Source organism: Strix aluco, chromosome 4, assembly GCF_031877795.1.
Source record: "Strix aluco isolate bStrAlu1 chromosome 4, bStrAlu1.hap1, whole genome shotgun sequence".
Taxonomy (NCBI): domain Eukaryota; kingdom Metazoa; phylum Chordata; class Aves; order Strigiformes; family Strigidae; genus Strix; species Strix aluco.
This window is the reverse complement of record NC_133934.1, coordinates 31802725-31823627: the sequence shown is the minus strand read 5'-3', so window position 1 is coordinate 31823627 and position 20903 is coordinate 31802725. Positions and strand designations below refer to the sequence as shown.

Sequence of the window (20903 nt, the reverse complement as noted above, 5' to 3'; positions counted from 1 at the left end):
GGTGCTTAAAAATTGGAATATCTGTAATGAAAATCTAATTCAATTTAAAAATGCAAATAAATTTCAGTAACCCCTCTATATAAGTTTTTGTGAAGATAAAAAGCACTTTAAGAATTTTTTGGGAAAGTAGTTTAAAATTGGACAAAAGAAAGCAAATGCTACAAGAGCAATTTCTAGCTGAAGAAATTCTCAGGTTACTGCATCAATGTAATACTTGGAATGCTGCCAAGGGGAAGTGTTTTCATTTAATAACAAAAGCTCTGTGAAGAACTTCTAGCTAAACTGCTATGCAGCATTTCAGCCTTTAGGACAACTCTTTATAAAGTACTTGCAGACATGATAGACTTTGCAGGTTTTGTCTGCTAATCACAGCAACACACTGTTAATGCTAGCTGCTATGTCTTCATACTTCTTTGCAAGGCAACTGCTCAAGCAAGGGTTTGCTTCTGAGAGTTCAGTACAGGCTGCACAAAAAACCACCCCAAACAACCCATCCCATCCAAAAGCTGAAGAATGACCATCCCTATGGCAACCAAAGCACTCAGCATACTTATGCCTGATGTAAATTGGCACAATTTTACAAATGAAGTTAGTATAATCAGGCTGCAAGTAATTTGAGAGAAGAACTACAGACAGTACAGAATATTCTAGGTCTAACCTCAAACCATTGTCACCAGTTTTTATTGCATGGGGGAAGACTGTAGAGACAGCACTACAACACAGTGCTGCAGATGGAAAGAGACACAAATGGCTGTCTGGGGTTGTCACACCATGGTGCTAGGGTAGGCAGGTGACTAATAAGCTTGTCAGGTTGATTACTCAGAGCTAACACCCAGTGTAGTGTTGGGGAGGGAGGGGAAGAACAAAGCAATACATTAGGAACAACACAACACAGCTTGCCGTAACAGCAAGACACTTTAGTACAGTATCTTTTAGAAGACTGTCACCTAATAGCATTCCATGCAGGTTTTAATGCATAAGCTATTTACAAAATTGTTACCTAACTTAAGGTCCTGAAGTTACATACCCCAGCTGATGGCTAGTTTGGGTGTACTTACTCAATAAATCTCCATGAAGCAGCTTTGAATTCAATGGTTTATTTAGAATTGTAAAACCATAAGTGTTACATACATTTAATAATTGCATATTTTTTAGAATTGTACCTACTCAGAAGACTGGTGTGTGCAAAGACAAAACAATCATGCTTAGATTTTCCCCCAGTAGTTTTTTGCCTTACCATTTATTCCACTCTTCAGTTCAGTAAGATTTCCATAGAAACAGGGTGAGGAAATATAGATATGTAATAGCTAGAATTATTGAAGTGTATGAAGACAATTTGACATCATCACACAGGCCCTTTAGAATTATTGAAGGTAGAGATCTGCCTAGTATTTAAGAGAGCAAAGACTGGACTAGGCAAGAGTTAGAGCGAACAGGCAACAAGCAGCCCAGTTACAGTTCACTCAAACCATTTGTATTTATAGCTTGTTATGAACAAGAGAATTGGCGTCAACTTTATCACATAATTCCAGAAGGTATCAATGGGGTATGTATACACACACACATATTGGAAAAAAAGAATACATGTATGTATATACATTTTTTAAATAAGGCAAGTATTTATTTCAGGCTCTTAAAACATTTTTCTAGCCCCTTTTCTTATTAATACAGCATATGTTGCCATTTTATTGCTAAAGAAAGCATACCATCATTGCAAGCAGAACAGCATCAGCACTGGCTTTACTTAGCAGTCCAGTTGAGTTAATAAGGTTCAAGACATACATTAGTACTATGAAAGAATATTACTGTTACAGAAATACGGGAGACTAGTTGGATTCTATTTAGATCGCACCAAATCATTCTCTTGACATAGTCTGTAGTTAACAGTATACACTAAAAAGCAGAACAGCACCATTTTGGAGCAACAGAAAGAGATACCTAAAATACTACTTCCCCATCTTTTACTAAGTTGTTATATTAAAAAAATACACAAGGGAAGGATGAGGACACAACAGACTTCATCTGCTGCTCTAACAATGCTTTCTTCTGTAAGAAAGGATGCAGGACTTCTGAGCTCATCCAAAAGTAAATCCTAATATGAATGAATATGCACGCCATTATCTTTGCGTAACAAAAAGTTACATGTTACTATGACTTACAAAGTGCACTCTCGAAGTTTTTTGTCAGCCTGCTTCAAGGAGATCCAGGTGTTTAACATGTTTGATCGCAGTTTGGCCCACACCAAATGGTTGTTTAATCCAAATATCTGGGCAGCAAACTGGGCAGCTCCTTCAGGGGACAGAGTAGTAGGACAGCCAAGACCTGAAGAGAAGAGTGCCACTTAACTAAAGCATATTTTTAGAGTCAAACAAAACACTGCGTCCGAAGAACAATTTAAGACAAAGTTTGTTTCAGCCTCCTGGAACCATGTGCTCTAGTTTTAAAGTTACTGAAGTATCATGTGTTCCACTACTTTTGCCATGACTGCTTCATGGCATTTTAAACCAAAAGCCAGCATACCAAATCACTCTCCTTATACAGAGGTAACAGGCTTCTGGGCCTCCTAGTTGCCAAGCATCCATTCAAGTCACTAAAACAGTTTAAAAAAAAAATCATACAGGTTGCACTGAAATAATAGTTAAGGTTTTGCCTACACTGATTGTGGAGAAAGATATTTTTTCATCTTTGATCATAAGGAAACTGCAGCTCTAACTGAACAAAATTCAGTTACTTAAATCCCCATTAATCCTAATTCCAATTTTAAACTCGAATGTTTAGCAAGGATCAGCAAGGTTTATATTTTTCTAAAGATTATTCCCATGTAATATTTGCTCTGTCTATTGGGCTTTTTGCCATCAAAAAGTCAAAGACTCTATGCAAGACATTTCTGAAGACTTTGTTCAGTAGCAATCCAGCTAGTTTTCCAGTGTTTTGCCATGTATGTGTTTGTATATGCATGTACACTAGAGCAGCAACCAAAATAGAGCTAGGTCAGAACAAGAGCGTAAGTTGAAGATCATCTTACCGCTGGGTAGTCTGAGAGAAGACCACACATCTTGAGTACCCCAGTCAGCTGAGAGTGGAGGACAGTTGACAACTGGGTAAGCAGTGTTACCAGACATTACTGGCCCCAAACCATTGCTTCTGCCAGCTACCGCAACAAACACTGTTGGGATTCCATCTCCTGGAGGGAAGACATTCAGAATGAAGCAATCCATCTTGTTCTCTACCACTTGTTTTTGTGGGAACTTTAAGAGTCTACAAATCTGTTTGCAGTTGTTTTGTCAATTCCATTACACAGCACTAGAATTTCATGTCTAACTTCCCTTTTTACAGAAATATCTTCTAAATCTTACAGCCTTAAATCCCAGCTACTGTTTTCCACAACTGAAGTTAGCATGTCTTACTCTGCCTCTGAGGGGAGATCTCAGTATCAGAGGAATAGATGGTGCTTAGCTCTGAGGAGAACATAAAGATACCAGAGGTTTAACAGTTATGTGTTCTCCTCCTTAAATCTTACACAGCTCACCTCAAAATTAAGTGTTTCTCAACTATGGTTACCACATCTGCAGTTTCACAAAATAGAAAGTATACTCCCACAAAAATAAATAGTTCTTATCTCTCCTCTGCTAGGCTATAAACATTTTTGAAGACATGTCAAGTTTTCTTGGTAAAGATACGAATTTAAATCAAGTATCTTTTTCTCATGGCATCTAAAAATAACAAGCAAGAATATTTTCATGAAAGAGGCAGGAAGACATGATGGGAGCAACACCTGCTCTGCAAATAACACATAAGAATATTCAGAGTCAGCTAGAGAAACTATCACTCCTCATTTCAGAAGGGCCAGTATCACCAGCAAGATGCTACACTAAGTGTATTAACATGATCAACACTTGGGCAAAGTAGTTCTGGTTCTGGGATAAAAGCAGAGATTAGACTGAGTAATGCAAGTTGTGGCTGGGCAGTAGGACAAGACAGTACTCTGTAATTGCTTAGTGAAGTCTATAACCTGCCATTATGTAATTAGCAAGTGTAGAAAAGCATTGTAACAGCTTACTGTTCTGTTTAACAAAAACCCCCACACAAATCCTTAAGTTGCCAAGTCATTCTTGAACATGATACTGTTTCAATCCAGATCAGTAGTTCTTTGGCATCTACCTTCATATTCTGATTTGATCCTCAGGGTTTCATCTGGTCCTTTGTGAGCAGAGGTCACTCTTAACTCACACGGAATTCCAAAGGTTGCACATGCCTTTTTTATTTTTTCACAGTGACTGAGGTCAGAAGGAGATCCCATCAACACCACCACTCTGCCTTGGCTCTTTGTTTTCAGAAGCAACTAGGTAAAAGAGTAAAGGGGGTCAAGGGAAAGGAAAGCAGTCAACTGGATTGAAGACATGCAGTTATTGAAGTCTAGATATGTTGTTCATAAACAGATACCTCCACTCTTTCTGCAACCCATTCGAAGTTTCTCTTAACCATTTGCAGTGCTTCAGGAGTCACTTCTTTCAGGTCGCGGTAGGACTGAAAAGAGGAAAAAAAAATACTGAAGTTAATGTGTGTTTCAGGTACACAAAACACTCCTTTTGCTACTATAATTGATAAGCATAGCCCAAGCTGAGATATTTATGCAGTCTGTAGCAATTCCACAGGAAGGAGAACAGAGATTGGTACCAATATGGGAGAGAGTGGATATGGAAGCAAGGAAGAGCTATTTAATCAAGAATCATCTCAGTAGCTGTAAACAACCTTCTACATTACAATTCATGGCCATTTGCAACATGAAAGGCTTTTAACCACAAGGGTATCAAGGTTTTGGAAGCTTTTCAAAGGGTCAATTTAAGGAGAGACATACAACTTTAAAAACTGATTTGTAATGACATGATTGCCTGCAGTAGCACTGCAGTCGCCACCTATAGGTTCTGCATGATGTTATCATCTACCTTATTTTAGGGAGATGAGCAAAAGCACTGTCAGAACAATTCACTCAAGCATGCTACTACATAATTCAGGTAAAGTAAACAATAGAGCAGTTCTGCTTCCTAATTTAAAAGTAATACCCCTCCTCCTCCACACACACTTTGAATGTTCCCCTGTGGCTTCCAGCCACTTTCTCTCACAGGATCTGTTACCAGTCTCAACAACTGTCACAGAAGCTCCATGGCAGCAGCACTCCCAAACCAGTTCTTTCATAACTACTTATCTGGTAATTCAGAAATATTTGACAAGTGTAATTGCTACAAGTTTAAATATGGGACAAGTTTTATTTCAAACTTCTGTTTGCAGCCATGTGGACACACTCTGTTAATAACACTTAAGAGACAACTGAATATTGAATTAAAGCTTAACCAAAATAAATAATGAAGAAAAGCATCCTCCCTGCAGATCCCTCGTATGTATCACCAAGATCCCTACTAGTAGAGGATACCACACTGAATAAACAAACTTGGAGGCAGGCCTGGGAACCAAAGCTTCTATTCTTCCTACCCATTTGTTGTTCAACTATCTTATCTGCACAACAAGTCAGAAATTCTTATTACCTCCGAAGCTCCACGTTTCATTAAAAGAGCTCCAGTCAATAGCACTGTTGGGCATTCCTATTGAAGATATACTGGTAGAGGATTTTTTTCCTACCATAAACCAGATAGTCAACTATTTAATGAGAACAGGATTGGACGTTAGGTACCCTATGAGCTACTCTATACCAAGATAAGACTATGTAGAAAAACCCACTCTGAAACTAGATGTTTAACTGGAGGGTTTACTTTTTTCATTCTCCTTCCCAACTGACTTAGAAGGTAAAGATTAAAACACTACCTGTTTGTCCTTCTGCTGGCTTCTGTCTCCTGATGGCCACAGTCTCCATGAATCATTATCAATAACATCAGCAAGAACGATTTCTTTTGTCAGAATATTAACACCAAATTCAATCTAAAAAGACAGTAAGAATCCTGTTTTAGGAACTATGCAGTGATATACTTCCTGTCAGAACAAGGATCGTGAGAAATCAGATTCTTATACCTTCAGGTCTACCAGAGTGCAGTTTTGGGGCTGCCATGATTTTTCCAGTATCTCAAAAATAGCTTGAGTAGAACGAGCCATAATATCCACTTCAGTCTGGCCAATAGTAAGTCCAGCAAAACAGAATTTTGCTTCAATTAGCTGCTCCTCAGACCACTGTGGATCATTGTTAGCATCATCCTGTTAAGAAAAATCAAAACATATACATCATGTAATTTAAGCCTGCTGTATGAGGGAAAATAACCATTAGAAGATAATACTTGGGTTTGTTTGTTTTTCAAAAAACAAATACAGGTGTCAAACTAGTATTTTATGATTAGCACTAGAAAAAGTGACAGCAAAATTGGATTTGTTGTGACACCTGAACATCTCTAAAAACACTTCAAGTTTGGACAGTGCCCCAAGAGTGACAGGGTACACTACAAACAACACTTTAGGTTCACAACACACTTCTTTCAGCACGCATTCCCAAAGAAGTTCAGAATCCTAAGTGCCTACCTAGGTACTTAGTCTCACGTTCCAAGAACTGTTTAATTTCTTCAGATATATCAATACATCAGTCTATACCTTATAAATAAAACATTTTTTTATTTTACATCCAGTTTGACTTGTTATTTTTTGGTGGCCTTGTAAGCCAGTATTACATTGCATGCACTTTAGACAAAACAGCTGTTGGACAAGAATGCAAGAAAATAGCAGGATGGCAAAACTACCAATACTAAGAGGATTGGTCAGCCACTAACGCTACTTGCTTTATTTGTCAGCATTTTAAAGAAGTAATACAGACTTATAGCTCTGTTTAAGTTTGATTAACATCACAGGAAAGGAAACTTACCTTGTAAAACATCTCAATTTTGGGTGGGTAAAACTTATATCCTTCCTTGACACCAGGGTTTCTTTTGAGGAAGGAGCCAGTAGCAATTCTTCTGCACACCCATTCAATTGGGATCATTTCACAGTGAGCTGCTATGAACGCTGTGTCACTCTGTTTCCTGACAAAAGCCGTTTTGATTCCTACATATAAAGATGGCAGCTCAGTTCAACTACTAGGCACATTCCACAGTTAAAACAAGAGTCACAAATATCTTTTAAGTACAACTGAATCTTGTTCTTCTCTGGACTTAAGGGACACACTGAATCTCTTCAGGGTATTTTAAGCCCGCTCTGGCCTTGCAGAAGGCAATCAATGCAGTTATCTTCTACAAGTCATTAGTTTTGCCAATTTTATCATACAACACTCGCTTGTAGCTCAAATCCTTATGCTCTGGTCAGAAATCCTATTCTTCCAAATAATTTTTTTCACAGAGTTTTTTTTAAAAAAAATTAAATATCAATCCCTCACAAAAAAAATCCCTAACAAAAGTTAGCAGCAACCAAGTACCCAACAATGCTCTCTGGTGGAAGATCCATTATACATAGAACAGTAATTGGAGGCTTTCAAAAGAGTTAGGGAGCACAGCAGTCCTTACTACTGTTTAATAAAGAAGGATGGGGAGGGGAAGATAATGACTTAGTCCTCACTTTCATTACAAACTAACATTTACTTAGGGCACTAGATCTTAGTATTTTGTTAGGCAAGAGACATTAAGACTCGGAAGCGCATATACACACACAAACCTGCTGCAGCACGTCAGCCTTCTTACATAGTTCTAAGATAGCCCTATATTAGACAGAGACAGCCAACATGTGCAGTTAAGCCCTGTAAGTGCAAAATGGCTCTTTTTTCAATTTCACTCTTGAGAAAAGTCCCACCTTTCTCCCCCCAAGGCAAGCAACTGCCAAGCCCAACTGGCATCTGCCAGAAACAGAAGACAAAGGACATGCATCCAGTCAAACCAAGAAGTAGCTCTATTCCATTCCACTTCCAGAGCCATAAAGGAAGAGTTAAAGTCTTAAAATATAGTATTAACATTGACCCTTAAGATTTTGTTGCATTACCCTCAAGGGCATAATGATTTAAATAATCAACTGCACATTAAGTCACTTCTAAATCCAGGCATTAAAGCCCCCATGTGGTTTACCACTACACGTTTTATCAGCGCAGATGCGTGTTTTTGAAGGGCTGACATTAGTTCTATTATAAGAGAGAAACTTTAACAGAACTTTGTAAATCATCACCTTTGAAAGACCAGGTTAAGAAGAGTTGCGCAAAACAAACTACTTCTACGATAAGGCATTCACATTATCTGCAATTTATGCCAGTCAAATAAGAAAACTGGAGAAGAACCCTGAAAGTTCTTTTGTTGCTTTAAAATGCAGCTGCAGTTTACTCTGCATATTTTGTCACTGCACCTGAAGTTACTGAGTACAAGCCATTTAAGGATCTTTGAGAGGTCCACAGCATGGCTTCTTCACATTTAAAGTTCCTATCTGTAGGATGTTAAATATTTTGATTGTTAACTACTGCCATTTAGAAATTAGGCAAGATTATTTATATATCTCATTAATTGTTCGTAAATGAAAAATGGTAGTTTTAATAAACCACAAATATAATCGAAAGACCTTGGAAGCTTCTTTGGAGTGTATGCACAACAGGCTTCCCAAGAAATCCAGTGAATGAGGATTATACTGAATGACTTGGTATTTCTTTGTCTCAGCCCATATTTTAAGAACTACTTGCACAGAAATATAGGTAGATACAACTCTACAGAAACCATATTTCTCTTCCCCACACATGAAACATGCTGGGACTTTACCATTTGACTGGGAACTATTACTCCATCTTGTAACAGATAATACAACTTTTAGGGTAACTCAGCTGGTACTTGAAGCAACCTGTGCGAACACTTCAAAGTGCGCTGAGCACGCAGCTACAAGAAGTCTTAACCAAGTTTACTGGTGCCTGTATTATAGTTTGCAGACTCAAGTTAGAAACCCACCAGTGGAAATCCCTCTTTGCAACTTGCAAATTTCTCAAAGACACTTCAAAATGCTTTGTCAAAGCAAAGATACTGTCTCGATTTTTAGAAGGGTGGAGCAAAACTTACTCAAGTGATGCAAGTTAGGTATGTACTCCACAAAAGCTCGCTTCTAGCATCAGAAATAGAGTATTTTAAAGTAAAGATTAAGTTTCTGATACATTCAATACAGACCGATATATGCATTTGCAATATAGTCCTAATAAAGTGTTTAAGTACAAAGCATACAAAAACTTTATGCTGACATAGCACACACAGAGGGGAAAAGAAAAACAATTTTAAAAGACACTCTAATTTTATCTTTTAACATTCATACACAACTTTCACACAGCTCAGACATAGTCTGGTAGTGCCGCTAGTGAGCAGTGACTTCTGTGCAGGCAGATGCAGTCAGAAAGGCGAGATGCATCCAGTCTGGTATTACAGGCAAGGGGGCGCGGGAGTAGGGAGGAACTGAAAAAAGTAGAGGGGAGGATTAGAGGCGTGTCCAAAGAAGCAGGAGAAACTATTGCAGCGTTATCTGCGATTAGATTACTTCAGGTAGTCTGATGTTCCAAAGGAACAGGCGGCCCACCCAGCTCTGTAGTACCAGAGGGAAAAGCGTAACTAAAAAATAATAGAAAAGACACTCAAAAAACCCATCACAGCCTCAAGGCGGAATAAGCCAACATACAGAAACGATACTGTTTTGTGGCAGTATCCGTAATACACAGGCACGTATTCTACCTTAGAAATACGTACCAGCTTCTTGAAGCAACTGAAACACGCAGCTAGTTGTTGTGTTGGAAATGGCAGCCTTCCCTTCCATTCGGTCCTTCCTGGCCGCATTTCCCGCTGTTATTTGGTCTTTTGACTGCATGAGAACACATCCCGGGATATCTGGCAGCTCGTACACTTCTTTCGTTTTACCTTCATTAACTTTTTTACCAAGTTTTAGGTCTAGAGAAATAAAAAACCCAAAACAGCTTTAGACTGATTTTTTTTTTTTTTTTTTTTTTTACTTCTGCACGTAAGCCCACCAAGTTCGCATGCTTGATCAGCTGCGTGCAAAGTAACACCCGGCCGGATCCCAGCCGCAGCCGGCCACCACGAGGAGCACACGCCGAGCCCCCGCTTACCGGGCAGCCCGGCCAGGCTCCCCTCCCGGCAGCGAAGGCGACCGCTATCGCTCCCAGCTTCTGCCCGGCGCCCCGAGGGACGCGCCCACCCCCTTTCCCCCCGCACCAGCACGCGGGAGGTACCCTCGGAGGCAGTGCCGGCAGAAGCCGCGACGCTTTCACGTTTTTTTTTAGTTTCGGGGTAAACCCGAAGCCGAGACAGCCCAAAGGGCGCGGGGAGGCAGCGGCAGCCGCCCGGAGCATCCTCTGCCCGCAGCAGCGAACGAGGCTCAAAGCTTCGGCTCGAAGCGTTCACCCGCCCCTCGCCGCCTCTGCGGCGGGACGGGGGCAGACGTAAACCCCCTCGGGCTGGGGCGCGCCCCCCCCCCAAAAAAAAAAAAGAAGGAACAAAAAATCCCACCACCCAAAACCCCCAGAACTTCGCGGGGAAAAGTTCACTCCCGAGCCCCTACACCCCGAGCCCGGCTGAACGGGCACCCGCCGACCCTCCCCACCCCGTGACGGCTCCCCATGGCCGCCCCCCCGCGGCTGGCCCTGGCGGGGGCAGGCAGTTACCTGATGCGGCGGGGGCCATGGCTATGGCGGCGGGCGCGGGAGCGGGCACCTAGGGCACAGAAGAAAGGCTGAGCACACGCCGCCGGGCCCCGCCGCCGGGGTAAGAAGGGGCCGGCGGAAGGGGCGGGCAGGCGGGGCGGCGGGCAGCGGCGCCGCCCGCCAATCGCCGCCCAACGCGGCGGGGACGGCCCGCGCCCCTCTCCGCCCCGCCAAGCCCCCGGGCGAACCCCGGCCGCCCCCCGCCCCCGGGCAAACACGGCCCCGGCCCCACTGCCCGGCCAATGCCGGCGCCGCGCCGAGCCCGGCCCCCGACTCCCCGCAAACACCCTCCCCGCCCCCCCCCGGCATGTTGCGCCCCGCGGGGGCAGCGGGTCCGGGGTCGCGGGCCCGGCTGGAGGGGGCGGGGAGGGGACGGGCGAGGCGGCGGCGGGGGCTCCGGGGCTGCCCCCCCGTATGTAAATGAGGGAGGCCGCGCCGGCAGGCTACCGGCGGCCCCGCGCGGCGCGGCGCTGTTGGCTGCGCGCGGCGCCGGCAGGAGCGCGCGGGAGCCGCCACAGCGGGGCCGGGACCGGGACCGGGGCCGGGGCCGCGGCCGCCCGCCGCCACGTGCCGCCCGCGCCATGGAGCTGGAGGAGCTGGGCATCCGGGAGGAATGCGGCGTGTTCGGCTGCATCGCCTCCGGCGTGTGGCCCACGGAGCTGGACGTGCCCCATGTGATCACGCTGGGGCTGGTGGGGCTGCAGCACAGGTAAGGGGGGGGCGAAGGGGGTCGGCAGCCCGCCGGACGGGACCACCGTCCCAGACCGGAGTCTCCGTGGCGGGCCGGGCCGCGGCGGCTGCCCCGAGGGGGGTGGTCGGGTGCCCGCGCTGACACGTGCAGCCGGGAGGGCCCCGGCTCGCCGCGGAGGAGCGGGCCGGGAGGGGGGCGGCCGCGGGCCTCCTGCCCGCTCCGGAGCGTCCCGTCCCCTTCCTCCCGCTCCTCACCGGCGGGAGCGCCCCGGCAGCATCCCGGCGGCCCCGCCGAAGGAAGGAGCAGCTCCCGGACGTGCTCGGGACCTCGGCTGCTCCTCCTTCAAGTCGCATCCGCCCCTGCTGCCGGCCCGGGCCGCCGGGCGGCGGAGATGCGCCCCGCTCACCGGCGGCCGCGCCCGCCGCCCCGTCCCTGCCGCGGGGCCGCACGGGCGCTGAGCCCCTGCCGGCGGCGCGGCCGGGCCCGTCTGCCGTGCCCGGCGTTACTCGAGGCGCTTACGTTAAAGTGCAGTTCACACCGACCGAGACCATCGACGTGGGGTGGCTCTTAAGAGTTTTTAGGCTGCTGCGAGCCGCAGTTGTTTAGAGTCATCACCAGGACATAATAAAACTTCTTTTCTACCGGACGTGTCTATGGCGATGTAAACCCGACTAGCTTCACTGTGATCCATGGGGATGCAGAGCTGCAAAACGCGGTTTGGGTTCTGCTTCCCTTTGGTATTCAAAGTCATACCGTTACGCACTCACATGCACTAACCCTATTTTCCGTGGTGCCGGAACATCCTCCTCGGGGGAAGACATGCACAGCCAAACGCGCACATGCTTGGCTTCCGTGGTACAAACACCTAACGCTGTGCTTAACTTCCCACTTGCAAAACGTGGGCTAAATCACATTCCCGACAGGCTGGGGAGGTGGGCTTCTCTAAGTGCACGTGCACTGAATAGATAAAACGGTATGTTCTTTGGTCAGAGACACACAAAAGTTGCTCTGAAATTGGTTTGGACCGACAACAGAAAAATGTTTACATTGAGATTTTCTGTTTATTACAGCTGAGTTTCATATACTTTTACTGGCATCCCTACCTGACTCTCATATACTGATAATTTTATTTGGGTTGCAGGCATTTCATTTATAAATATATATATTTGCCAGTGTCCATCAAAAATATTTTTATTGGGTGTGATAGAGCTGCAGAATCCAAGGAACAAAGCCATGTAATCAATAGTCTCATTTTAGGTTGCGCCATTTTTCTGTGAAGAGGCTGGGAAAAAATCTTACCTCATTTGTGCTTACACATTTACACTGGTGGACATGGAGTTTCTTAGTTGGAAATAAAATGATTGATGTATTTTCATTGCTTTGCATCTTACTATCTCAATTTTCATTGCAACCTTATTTAATGATTTTTCAATACACATTTTTTTCTTCTTTTTTTTTTTTTTTTCTGATGGGCACTTGACAAGTATATTTGATTTCTGTGAGCTCTTCAATATCAAATATCCCCTGTGGAGGACACAACTGTAGACAGTAATACTAATGTTGTGATTGAAACCGTAAGCAATTCACAAGTTCTACAGGAAGATACACACCTAAAGGCACACATGCACTACCTCTGATTCTGAACTTCTAACTCAATCATTGTAAAAAATTTTAAGGGGTGCTTTCTTAGAGACATAAACATTATTGCATGTGTAAAGTGAAACAGTCTGTTCAATTAGGTATGCAAGTGCTCAGTAAAATTCTGTCAAATAGCTGAGATGTTAATGTTCCCATTTCCTTCTCTAATGTTTCTCTTTTCATTTTTCCTACTGTGAGGTGTAGAAGAGGTGGCGTCCCTATCAGGAAGTAACAGGGTAACAGCTGTTTTTCTTCCTTCTTTTTGGAATGTCTCTTGAAGATCAGTTAATGCTAATCTTAGATTTAGCATTAACTCTATCAGTAAATTTCATTAAGCCCATTCTTTTAAACTTAAAAACTAAGAAGTGTCTCTAAAAAAAGTAAGTATGAAAGAGAGGTATGGTAAGTATTAAAGGGTAGTCCCAGTCAGGCCTAAGTGACTAACAGAAATTTGATTTGCCACCAGAAAATACAGTCTTTAGACCTCACCTTCAAATTATAAGGATGTTTAGGTAATGACTACTGGCCTGAGATAACTCATAGGCATGGTCTTTTATAGGCAGATTAGTCCTGTGCAATAAATCAGATTACAGAATTTGGCCCTTATTTCATCTTAGATTTTAGAAATCAGAATATTCAATTATGGCATTGTATCAAACTTATTTTTTGAGATGACTGATCCACAAAGGCGAAGCAGCTGTTGGGAACATGTTAAAATTTCTAACATTTGAAATCTTATCTGCATACATAAAGATCCAGAGTATTTGTTCATGCCATAAAAACATGCAGCATAAATTTTTTGTGCTTTATGTTCTGATGTAGCTGGTTGCAGCAATGCGGATGACTTTGCTGTTTCTGATAAACAGCTTAAAATGACTTGATAGTTTGTATTACAGTGTTAAAAAGGTATTACAGCACTGGAGAGATTTACTTCAGTGAGGATGTTTGTAACTGAAAACTTGAAACTCCATATGCTGGATCAAGCCGCCAGAATATTTAAGCATGAGTATGAGTGGTGCTCATTGTTTCACTGAAACTATTCTGCATGAAAAATCAGTGTGTGTTTCTAAGCAAGGTTCTGGAGCAGGCCCACAAGGAGGCACATCATGAAAGATAGAAGATAGACTTGGAATTCCAGTATCTTGACATAAGCAACTTTAAAAGTGGTTGGGTTTTTTTTTTTTTTTTAATTAAAAAGCAGCTGCTAGATTGTTGAGGCTTAAATTCACACTCCTTTGTAGCAAAAGTTAGAACATGGCTTTTTATTGTCTTTTACTTCATAATGGTGAACTGTGAATTAAAATGAAAACCAGTCACAGTCCTACTCACAGGCTAATCAAGGCCTTCCACACACTAAGAACATTGTACCAATTTAACTTGAGACCATTTTAAAGTGATCTTCATCTGGTTTTAACACATTTTACAGCTATGTTAGCAGTGAATTCTCATAATGTTTGAAACTTTAAAGCTGCTGAAGCTAATGCTGTTACACTGGTGTTGACATTAACAAGGCTTGAAAGTGGATGTTCTAAATCATCTTTACAATTTGTAAGCCAGGGAACAAAGTCACTGCAAAGTCCACTGACAGCATGCCAAAATAAAGTTAGAGGATATGGATAAGGAGAGGACTTTCTTGGGGGCGGTGATGGAGGAGGAGTACTTTTGAGTTACAGATCTATTAAACGTCATTTGAGTCCTTGACCAGGACAAATTTGCAAAGTTAGTCTTGCAACAAGTGTGATTTCTGTTAACTTTTTGCAAAATTCCCTGGAAAATATTTTTGGCAGTAATACTGTGTACTGAAACCTGAGTGTATCCAGCTTTGTACAGGTTTTTAGAAAAGGTCTTTAAAAGGCCTCTTCTGTGCAGGTGGAAGTCCTATTAAGTCAGGGAATACTCCTTGTCCCAGCTCAGCAGGGTCTATGTATGGAATTTGTTACAAGAATCACAGTGAATGGAGAGTGGAGGCTTGGCCAACATGCTTTTTTGATACCTTCCCTGCTACTGTCCACTATTAAGACCTACACAACAGAACCCAAATAATCACCAACGTAAGTTAAGAATTTTTACTTCTCTTTCAATCTGGTAAAAGTACTGGTTGCTTCCCATCAGCCATCCTTCCAAATACCTATACTCAATATAGCATAATGAAGGTATCTACATTTTATGTACAACCTCTCTTAGTTAGAAGATAATTTTTTAAAAGGCTATTTAGCAACCTATTCGTATCCTGTTTTACACCATGAATCTTTTGAACAAAAAGCTTAAAATGGCAATAGTACTCAGATGGGAATTTTCTGAGGAACATGGATATGCTACAGGTAATGATCCTGATAATTTGGTATGTAACATATTTACCTCTTCATCTCAAGAACCCATTATGGGTTCAGCAGATCCCCCATCCCCAGAGGCCAGAACTGCAGTGTTAAATGTTTTAATTGTCTAAATGCCTAACTTTGTAATTAACCATGATTCTGTGTAAATTCCCTAGGAATATACTGGGTAAGATGTTTGTCTAGCTAGTGATTGAGTCTGTATGCTGTTTTACTGGAATATTCATGCTGTATGTGGTGGTAGAACATTCCTGAATACTTTCAGAGACACTTAGTGAATGTGGATGTAGTCAGACTTTATCTTTTAGTTCTACCTTGAATTACTTTTATAGGCCATTCTGTGCTGCTAGGTGCTGATAGCCCAGTTTAATTACATGCCACAAAGCTTACTCCTGCAGGAAGGGAGGAGGAGTAAGACCTTTTTGCTGTGGTGAGCTGCTATATCCGCTCAGTTGTTTTACATAACTTCCTGCAGGGCTCAGGTTCCTGCACGCTCGTTTTTGGAAAGTAAAGGTAACAGATTTCCATTCTAACCAAGTTCAAATCTCTTAGATGTACATGTCAGAAAATGCACTTCGGTCTCAGCTTTTACTTCTGGATGTGGACTAACCAACTGGAATGAGATAACGTAAGAATGAGAGGAAAAAACAGAAGGGATGTGGTGCCAAAATATATATATACAAGAGGATGTTTCAGAGACAGCCATTATGTTTATTGTGGTCAACAGACTTTCCATTAAACGAACCTAGCCATAGAGTTGGAGTGAGATGTTTTTCTTCACAGTGACTGTAGTTGAGTCATCCATGTAGGCATGATCCAGCTGTCCCAGTAATTTCCACAGGATTGCTCTGTTGGCTTGTCTGCCCATATCTTAAATTTGAGCCTAATGCATGGAGGGAGGGTTGTACACAGCACGGGAGGTTCATGTTGGGTAGTTCAGTTCAAATAAAGTGTTCTGGCTGCTCTTTCTGCGGTCTCTTACACCACTTTCCTTGAACTTAAGAAAAAGCAGGGTTGTTTGGAGGGGCTTTTTATTAGGTTTTAATTTAGATCAGTTCTGTCAGTTGGTTAACCACTTGGCCACATGAGTGCTTTGTGCCAACACAAAGGAGACCTTGCTGCAGGAGAAGGAACAAAGGGTGAGAATCTGGAGGGTGAGTCTTTTAAGGGACAGTGATGCTGATAGTGCTTGTGGATCCACCAACAATGCAAGCATTTCTGCTCCCTAAAGCTCATTCTGCAGCATTTGGCCCAAATATAGTTTGGTCTACCAGGAGATAATCTAAGTGGGGTATTCAGAGGACTTTCCAGGGTAACAGCCCTATCAAAGATGTGTAAAGTGACCCACTCTTCTCAGTGAATGAGTGTGCTTTAGAGAAGAATGGAACTTTTTAATACAGGTGGGAGTGGTGATTGCTCCATTTATCTGCCACACCTCAAAAATTTCAGTATTGCCATTTGCAAACTGGGGAGGAGACAGATTTGCCCTCACAGTAATCTGAATAGTCCCCTGGTAATAGTGCAGATATTTATAGGAAGGAGAAGAGCGAAGATCTGTTTTTTATAGGGTTGCTGCTCTTGTCATCATTACTTGGTGTTGGTTTTAAGCTGGATCATTTTCATGATGTAATTTATATTAAGATTCTCAGGAGCAGTTACATGGAAACAACTTGGTCTGACCTTTCTGCTAAAAAGGAACCATGTTGTGGAACTATGTCTAAGAAGGCCTCTCCTCCAAAACACTTTTAGTCCTATGGTAGTGCTCTCACACGTAACCATTTAGCATGTGTCAGATGGTGTCCCAACTTCCATTTAACTTGCCTGTAAGCCAGCTTTTACGGTAACAAGTGTGCCTAGACTAAATATTGTGTGACTGTAATAAATGTAAAGCTGTGATCAGAGCAGACCCACAGCACAAGCTCAGATGGATATAAAAATACACTAGAAGGATGAGTGGGATTAACTAATGTTATTTTTGAAGGTATTTTGAGAAATCCCTCACTCCAGTGACATCTATTTTGCCCGTTGTCACTACCCTGAGAGATGCTGTCAAAAGGAGACAGACCATAGCTCTAGACAACCGGAATTCTAAATGTGCAACATTCATGTTATCTTGTCTCTAAGCAAAAAGTGATAAGGAATTGTTACTACAACTGCAGTGAAGAAAGGTTGTCTTGATGCCACTTTATCTATCTCAGCATCCTACATATTCAAGTAAATTAATTGTTGTCTGTATAAATGGGAGTAGCACATAAATACTAGATGATGCCAAATGCCCCATGCCATTGACATCTCTTACCATCTTTGACCAAAAATAAATGTGAACAGCAGGAAAGAAGGAGATAGCTTTCTGACTAAAGAATTACAAAAAGCAAGCTCTGCTTTGGAGCCACAATACAGAATAGAAGTGGAATCCCACACAAAGGGAAGTCCATCTTCTTTGGACCTTTGTTTGTCAGGTAAATCCCGCTGTCTGGAAAGTGTTCTGAGAAAAAAAAATTCCTCAGAAAGCCACTTGTGTTCTCTTTTTTCCTGTCAGTTCTTGCTTCATGTCTACCCGCTAGTGTTGATACAAACAGTTTCCAAATAGAGACTACAAGTGTGCTCTGCAATTCTCTGCTCTGACTACTAAGAATTTAGACAGTCCTTTGCCTCAGTGCTTTTTTGCTGTTCTCACATGAACAGCAGCGTTTAAAAACAGATACCTATGTCTTGAAATACCTGCTTATTTTAATAAATAAAATGAGTATTTTTATTTCCCAGAAGAGAACATTTTGGAGGGGACATTGTACTGAATGACAGCAAAGTTTTGGAAAGATTGGCAACCTTGTGCATCACTCAGAATTTTAAGAACAGTTTGTCTTCTCTGCAGTGCTAAGTGCCTCCCTCAGGTTAGCCTTTCTTATTCGAGGGCAGTCACACTGCAACAAAAACAACCTTTGAGCTACTCAAAGTTAGGGCTAGCACAGCTGAGAACTTGCTGGGCTGCTTCAGCTCACACAGAAAACCATCTGCTTTTTTTTTCCCAACTGGGCTAGTCTTGTGTCAGGTCAGTGATCTGAACTGGTTTATAGGGGATCCAACAAGCATCAGCTTGCTTAGAGTAGCATGGAGCAAAGGGGATCTTCTTGTTGCAATGTGTTATCAAATCAACTTCAGCCTTTCAGTCATGGAACAGGATGTAGAGCAGAACATGTAAGTGATCCATATTATCTTAAGTACAGTTATTTAAAAAACTTAATTTAAATTGAACTAAACTGTTTAAATGTACTAGAATGAATTAGGGTTGGATCACACATTTTTCTGGTTCACATGTGAAAGGAGTAACCTGTGATTTTAGTACTGCTAGGAATGGCGAGGTCTTCAGCTGGCTCAGCATGTTCTGAAAGGATACCTGACTGCTGTGATGGCAGGGACAGATCCCGTGTTCTCCTATCAAAGACAGTAGTTCTGTATGCAAGTAATACGATGCAAGTTCAAGGATGTATCCTTGAACCAACTCATTGCAAAGAAAGAAGAAAGATTTTTAAACCAACAATGATACTAGTATTACAAGCCAAAGAAGGTTTATACTGAGAAACCAATGTAAAATGTGAAAACTGGTAGATAAGCATACACTGGAACAACTGTATGTCCATGTCACTGTATGAATGAATATGATCAAAACCCAATGATTTTCTAGGGATCTTTCTCTGACTTCTCAGAATTGTTTTAAAAATGCTAGTCAAGTGACAGATAAAATCTACCTTGGTGGAAATTATTTACCTTTGTAATATCTCTCATAAAAGAATTAACAAGAAAACAATTAACCATAGAGTGGGAAACAAAGGACTATATCCAGTAATATTTTTGTGTAAGATTTTATGAAGAGGGACTTGGATTGAATTTAGGCCTCTGTGTATAAAAAAACCTGGCAGCTGTTGCTGCTGCAGTAAGGACTTGACTATTGGACTTCAGCTGTGCCCTTGTGCGTGCCCAGACTGACCTAGCTTTGGCAGGGCTGTGTGGGTCTATGCGCAAACATGACTGAGATCCAGAAATGAGTTGTTCTGCTTGAATACACTGAAAGGAAAACCCTGGAAATGCATGCCTTGCAGGCAGTACAGGTTGTAGAGTACTTACAGAATCACTACATGAAGCAGTGGCTAGTAGGATTTTGTAGAGTAATGGTTAGTTATGGCATGCTATTTGTCACTTACCACATCACTGTTCCCTGCACTGTTTCTATGTTTTCTGTACTTCATTTGGTTACTGGACAAGGCAGACCCCTTGCCCAGTACAGAACAGGGATGAGAACCCATGCCTGCGCCTTCTAGGTGGCCATGAACTTTGTGTACTTTCTTTCTGGCTCATTGGATTCTCCAGTTCATTGCTGCCCAGCACCTTACCTTAGTGGTCCCCCCACCCCAGCATAGGCAAGTGGTGGGGCCAGCATGCGGGTAAATGCTGATAAAGGAATTAAGTGTTGTGCTTTCTGCACCAGCCTTGCCTAACCAAAAGGAAGTTCTCTTATGGCTTCAACTGGTTAATTGCAGAGGACTAACTTGCTAGGAAGGTGGTAGAGATGGTAATTGGAAATGGTGGGATGGAATTTTAACTGTACATACTTGCTTTGATCAGTCAAAGTGTTATTTTCTTTCAATTAAGTCTGTTAATTGTGGCATGTAGGTGAGCCAAGGCATGTAGGCAGAGGTTGTATCTTTTATTAGGCTAACTGACGTCATTGCTAAAAGCTCACAGTTATGGACTACAATGGGAACTCATACCTTGTTTTAGTTTAAGAGACTGAAGGTGAATATATTAAAGGGGAGCAAGCAGGTGACCTACACCCATAAATAAGTCTATTCAGTTTCTTACTGAGAGAATATCTTTGCATGCTAATTTCATAGAAAGTTCATTAAACCAACCTGTTGTATGGCTGATGGATCAGCATACAGCTGCGTTCTGTTGAGGTCTTGCATTTCTTCCTGCTTACAAAGCCTTTCTAACAGTAACTTTTTGCCTTCCGTTACTGTGTGGACTCTCTCTGTTAATAGCTTTTGGAAGTGGAGTATGGTGTTTTCAGAAGAACTTTTCTTAAGGGGAACAGGTGACACCTCTGTGGACAAAAGCAAAGTGTGTAGTTAGAGTGCACAAGTCAATGAACTGCTGACATTGACGTTTAGCACATGCTAGGTTTTCCTAATGTTGTCCTTCTGTTATGCTCTTTTGGCAAGCCTTTGCCTGGTGTTGTGTAAGTGGTCATTGTATAAGGACAAGTAGGAATTAAGCAGACCTTGTAAAAATCACTCATATTTGAAACTTCCAGCTTTGACTAGATAGTGCCTTTTGCAAGACATACTTATCTAATAATAAATGAAAGTATGTTTAATCACAGAGTTAGTCCTGTTAGTACAGTTTGTGATGGTGAACTGAGCAGGTTGAATTCAGAAATGTGGTGTTTGGGTCTGTTTGTTTTCGTCTGTCTGTAGACAAGACATCATTTTAGTAAAAACTAAACTAAAAACTAAGTTTGTCATCCCTCATTGTTGGACTTCTGGATTATTTAGGGCCTGACAATTCTGCCAGGAAGAAAAAATAAACTCTT

General features: G+C 42.3%; 2 protein-coding genes across 5 annotated transcripts in view; one reads left to right on the top strand and one right to left on the bottom strand.

The window, feature by feature from the left end:
* Positions 1–1081: 1081 nt before the first annotated feature.
* The window catches only part of PAICS (phosphoribosylaminoimidazole carboxylase and phosphoribosylaminoimidazolesuccinocarboxamide synthase), a 41570-nt gene continuing 21748 nt past the window's right edge, over positions 1082–20903 (bottom strand). For all 3 annotated transcript variants that reach the window (XM_074822613.1, XM_074822614.1, XM_074822615.1), the window contains 10 exons: positions 20224–20414; positions 10616–10664; positions 9684–9881; positions 6860–7038; positions 6025–6204; positions 5821–5934; positions 4444–4527; positions 4162–4342; positions 3026–3184; positions 1082–2322 (listed from right to left, as the gene is read on the bottom strand). In XM_074822613.1, coding sequence (XP_074678714.1) covers positions 2156–2322; positions 3026–3184; positions 4162–4342; positions 4444–4527; positions 5821–5934; positions 6025–6204; positions 6860–7038; positions 9684–9881; positions 10616–10664; positions 20224–20414 — 1502 coding nt within the window. In that variant the 3' untranslated portion in view covers positions 1082–2155. The remainder of the gene's footprint in view (positions 2323–3025; positions 3185–4161; positions 4343–4443; positions 4528–5820; positions 5935–6024; positions 6205–6859; positions 7039–9683; positions 9882–10615; positions 10665–20223; positions 20415–20903) is intronic.
* PPAT (phosphoribosyl pyrophosphate amidotransferase) overlaps positions 11150–20903 on the top strand; it is a 49210-nt gene continuing 39456 nt past the window's right edge. Inside the window, exon 1 of one of the 2 annotated variants that reach the window (XM_074822616.1) lies at positions 11150–11363. In XM_074822616.1, the coding sequence (XP_074678717.1) occupies positions 11236–11363 (128 nt within the window). In that variant the 5' untranslated portion in view covers positions 11150–11235. Of the gene's footprint in view, positions 11364–14901; positions 15035–20903 lie in introns of those variants that run through there. The other variant, XM_074822617.1, reaches the window with a different exon arrangement.